Genomic DNA, 5,195 nt, shown 5'->3' with positions numbered 1-5,195 from the left:
TTTACCATTTCCTTGTGGGTGAGCGACAGAAGTGAATGTCTGTGTGATATTGAGCTCCTTTAACCATCTTTGGATGTGTTGGTCAGCAAATTGTGTTCCGTTGTCACTGACCAGATTCATGGGCAACCCAAAGCGATAGATTATAAATTCCCATATAAACTTTTTGACGCTGGCTGCGTTGATTGTTCCTATCGGCTTTGCTTCGACCCACTTCGTGAAGTAATCAATTGCTACAATTAGAAATTTCACACGCCCCGGCGCTTCTGGAAATTGTCCTGTTATATCAACTGCCCATTTTTGGAATGGCCAAGAAGCTGATACTGGTATCATGGCATTTTTTGGGCGCAGGGTATTTGGCGCATGGCGTTGACAAGCACTGCATCGCCTTAGTTCTTTTTCAGCGTCTATGTGCATGCCTGGCCAATAATACCCTGTATTCATGATTTTGGCGACCACCATTCTCGGGCCTGCATGTACGCCACATATTCCTTCGTGAATTTCTCTTAGCAGGTAATTTGCGCCTTGTGGGTATACGCATCTGAGAAGTGGACCTAAATACGATCGTCTGTAGAGAATGTCACCTTGGTAATTTGCGCCTTTTGCTTTTTTTTCTGGAAAGATACCTCTTGCGAGGTAATTGATGATTGGTGTCATCCAACTTTTTTCTGCCTCTGTGCACACGAAAAGTTCTTTGTTCATTATTGAAGGTGTTGTTAAGACTTTGATGCAGACGTCTTTTGCAAGGTGTTCAAAACCAACTGATGCCAATTTGCTTAAAGCATCATCCTGCTTGTTCTCATTTCTGTTGATGTGTTTTACTTTGCATGTGGTAAAGGCTGCCATCAACATTTTAGCTTGCGCTAAGTACAACGCCATCTTGTCGTCTTTTGCATCGTATGATCCTTCGATTTGGTTTGCCACTAACATTGAGTCTACGTGTGCCTCTAAGTGGGGGGGGGGGCAGTCTTTTTGCGATTCTCAACCCTGCCAGTAACGCCCCGTACTCCGCCACATTGTTTGTGCTTTTGAATTCTAGGCGGATTGCGTACGTGAAGTGTTGTCCCTCCGGATTGGTTATTTTTAGTCCCGCGCCTGCACCCTCATCATTAGAGGCCCCGTCTGTGAACAGCTTCCAGACTTCGTCTTTTTGTTGATCGACGGGAACTTCGATCTCTCTTTTGCATTCCTCTTCTTTTTCTCGAGGAATTTCCGCGATGAAATCCGCCAAAACTTGCCCCTTAATTGCTGGCCTTGGTTTGTATTCGATGGCATGTTCTCCCAATTCTATCGCCCATTTTGCAAGCCTCCCAGACAATTCTGGTTTGCTTAGTACATTTTGTAGGCAAAAGTTAGTGAGAACATCTATTGGGTGGCCTTGAAAGTATCTTCGTAATCGTCGCGCCGTCTGGACTAAGGATAGGACTAGCTTTTCTAAGGTGGAGTATCTGGTTTCTGCATCCGCAAGGGTGCGACTTATGTAATAAATGGGCGTCTGGACGCCACTTCTGTCCACCATTAGGACAGCACTGATTGTTCTTTCTGATGCTGCCAAGTAAACCGTCAATGATTCTCCAGCTTTAGGTGCTGTTAGCATTGGTAGTTCCACTAACCGCGTCTTGATTTGCTGGAACGCTGTCTCTGCCTCCTCTGTCCACCGGAATTGCGATTTTTTTAGGCAATTTCTCAAGGTCGAAACGAACAGAAAAGACTTCTCCGCATGACTTGATAAAAATATGTTCAGCGCGACTAATCGGCCGTTAAGTGTTTGTACTTGTTTGACGGATTTTGGTGAAGGCATTTTTAACACCGCCTCAAATTTTTCTGGATTGGCTTTGAAGCCACCATTTGTGACGATTACTCCTAGGAATTTTCCTTCTTCCATTCCGAAGGAACACTTTCCTGGGTTAAGTTTCATGCTGATTGATCTTAACGTTCCGAAGGTTTCTTCAATATCTTTCAACATTGTTGTCTCTGTCTTACTTTTGACGACTAGATCATCCACGTAGACTTTCAGATTTCTTCCAATTTGGGACTTGAACTCGTTGTCCATCAATCGCTGGTATGTAGACCCAGCGTTCTTAAGGCCGAATGGCATCATCTTGTAACAGTATGTTCCGCTGTTTGTTCGGAATGCTGTTTTGTCTTGATCTTTTACCGCCATATGGATCTGGTGATACCCTTTGTATGCGTCCAGAAAACATTCAAACTTAAATGGTACCAATGCGTCTACCTTGGGGTCGATTTCTGGCAATGGGTAGTTGTCCTTTGGGCACGCTTTGTTGAGGTCTTTAAAGTCAATACACATGCGCCATTGGCCGTTTGCCTTGGGTACCATTACTGGGTTGGCTACCCATGTTTGGTACTGAATTTCCCGGAGTATGCCTGCATCTATTAACTGTTGGACTTGTTCGTCGCAAGCCTTTGCCTGTTCTGGTCCCATCTTTCTTCTTTTTTGTACCACCGGGACGAAAGCTGGGTTGACTTTTAATTCGTGTCCGTCTTTGCTTCTTGGGACCCTGTCATGTCTGCCGGGTTCCAGGCGAAAACATCGATGTTTTTGGCTAAAAGTATTTTGAGTGCTGCTCGCGCTTCTTTAGAGATAGTTGGTCCAATGGTTACGCTTTGTTCTGGGAATTCTTTGTTGAGTACCCATTTTTCCACTTCTCTAGGCTTGGAGGTTTTTGGCATCTTTTGTGGTGGTGTTTTTCTTTCCGTCATGTTAAATTCTCTGTTGGCGTGGATCATTGCTACCCCCGTTGGGGTTGGTACCCCCAATATTCCATGCGCTGTTGACAGGGTAGCATTGAAATCACCAATAGCTTCTCTTCCCAGGATAATATCATACTATGGGTGTGGAGTCTCCATCACCAGGAAGTCAACGTCTTCCATTCGTGAGTGGAGCCCATCACTTAGCTCGACTGGGAATGACAGCTGCCCTAGCGGGTATTCAATGCTCTGGTTGAAACCCGCGATTGGAGCGTTGACAGTTGTTAACCGATGCTTGTCTTTCTCTTCCACCAAGTCGAAATACTGGTGGTACATGATGTTGGATGTTGCTCCTGCGTCAACAAAGAAACGAGGTGTCCTGTAGTTACCAAATACGGCTGTGATCACTAAGGGTGCTTTCTTGTTTGCCCCTCCTCTTACTTTTGGGAAGATGACTTGTTCTTCCTTCCATGTCGCCCACTCTGTTTGTCTTCTCTTCTTGGTTTGAACATTGCCTGAGATCATGTTGGCGTGGAGATCTTTGATTTTCTTTTCCGGTTTTCCGCATCTCTCGGAGGTGGGCGCATGTATTTTCCTTTGATGTTCCTGACAAGGTGATCCAACTTACCATTTTTGACATATTCTTCGATTGCATCTCTCAAATTGACACACTGATTTTTCATATGGCCATGTTGTTCATGGAAGTCACAATAACTTTTCATATCTGTATTTGGACCTTGTTTGATTGGTGCCGGCTTTTTCAGCTGGATTCCTTCAGTATACATGATGTGGGATGAGCTTTTTGTCAGCGGGGTCCACCTAGATGCATTCGTCTGACCTTTCTGTTTTGCTTTAAAAGGTTCGAATGTGGCGGACTCTCTGTCGTTGTTAAACCTTGACCATACGGAGGACATTCGTTTGCCTTGGCGGGCTCTATTGATGTCATTTCTGGCGTCATTCTTTGCCAGTTCTTTCCTCAGGCTCTGCTTCATTCGCGCGTACCTTTTGGCCGCGGTCATAACATCGTCCCATCGTTGGGGCATGCCATCTCTGCCCGTAAGGTTACGAATGAGGTCGTCAAACTTTACGTTTTGGCGAAAGGCTGCCCGCAACAGTTCTTCACTTACGCCGCCGATGTTGAGGCCTTCCTGGTTGAATCTGGTGATGAAATCTTCTAGCGTTTCATTATCTTTTCTGACGACATTCAGAATGTCTGCTGGGTCACTGATGTGTCGCCGTTGCTGACTAAACTGTTGGGTGAACTTTTTCGCTAAGTCTTCCCAGCTTGTGATTTGCCCATCTGGCAATCTTTCGAACCATGATCTGGCGGCTCCGACTAGTGTTAATGTAAAGATGTGACACCACAATGGCATGGTCCATCCTAATACTAACCCAGCGGCTGTAAAGGTTTGCAAATGATCGTCTATATCTGAGATGCCATCATACTGGCCTACCGTTGTGGGTATTTTGGGGTTTTCTGGCAGCTCTGCTTCAGCTATTCTTGCCACAAACATCGATTTCCCGCTGACGTTGTTGGCCGGTATGGTTTGGAAAAATCTACCGCCGCTTCTGGGTGGTATTTTACCAATTTCTTGGCGTCTAACCCTTTCCAGCTTTCTTCATAGTCTGGATCGTCTAGTCGCGAGTCTGCTTCTCGACACGACTGTTGTTTTTCTTTGCTGTTTTGTTGAGCCAGTGGTGACTTCTTTGTACGAATTGGCGTTGAGTGTTGTTCGTACTCTTCTTCTTCGTTGCTACTAGAGGCTGTATTGAACAGCGTTCTAGGTTTCACAACAGATGCCATTTTCTCTTGTACTTTGTCTCGCAGTTTTTGTTGTTCTGCTTCTAAACAAGCCATGACATCTGGCGGCATGGTTGTTTTGGGACGTGTTTTGGTTTTGTCTTTGTCTGTGACGGTAGGATGAATGGTGGACGTGTTAACGAAACCTTCACCGGTACCAATGATGTCCAGATTTTCTGTATTTCCTTCTTGGTTGGCCTTTGGGTTTTGGCCAACCTCTTTTGGTGTGGTTTTGCCACTCATCTGAGTCAAGAACGGAGTGAGAGTTTAGTAATTGTTCTAGCTATATGCACGGATGGCGCCAATGAAGAAACACAAATCCACCCCTCAAGGTCTAACACGTTAGTCCGAGGGTTATGGTTAAGTATTCTACACAATGGGTTATAAAACCTTCTTGGCGCAGACGAGTGTATCCTGCAAAACAAAACACCGTGAGCTCGTCACGAGGAATTGGGGGGGGGGGGATTCTCTCGTGACCACTCTCTAGCGTGAGAATCAGTACTTTGTTGTACGAGATACAAGATATTGATAGTAATAGTATGAGAATGTATATCCTTTACCATTTGGAGGTCCATTGGTATTTATAGCCGGAGGAGAGAGAGTATGGTCAACTACCATGTCAGATTTTCCACCAATAATATTCTCCACCCGTGCGGTCATGGTGGTTGGTGGAAGTTGGTGGGCATCA

At 45.3% G+C, this 5,195-nt stretch overlaps 1 protein-coding gene across 1 annotated transcript; it reads right to left on the bottom strand.

Moving 5' to 3' along the window:
* Nucleotides 1-3,227: 3,227 nt before the first annotated feature.
* Nucleotides 3,228-4,079, bottom strand: LOC143552955 (uncharacterized). Its single transcript, XM_077043049.1, has one exon. It carries the CDS (start codon nucleotides 4,077-4,079, stop codon nucleotides 3,228-3,230), a length of 852 nt encoding a protein of 283 aa, XP_076899164.1.
* Nucleotides 4,080-5,195: the final 1,116 nt, after the last annotated feature.

Source organism: Bidens hawaiensis, unplaced genomic scaffold, assembly GCF_021521415.1.
Source record: "Bidens hawaiensis isolate Kalapana, Puna unplaced genomic scaffold, B.hawaiensis_p1.1 tig00017053_1, whole genome shotgun sequence".
In the NCBI taxonomy this organism is placed as follows: Eukaryota; Viridiplantae; Streptophyta; class Magnoliopsida; order Asterales; family Asteraceae; genus Bidens; species Bidens hawaiensis.
This window is presented reverse-complemented; position numbering and strand designations above follow the sequence as displayed.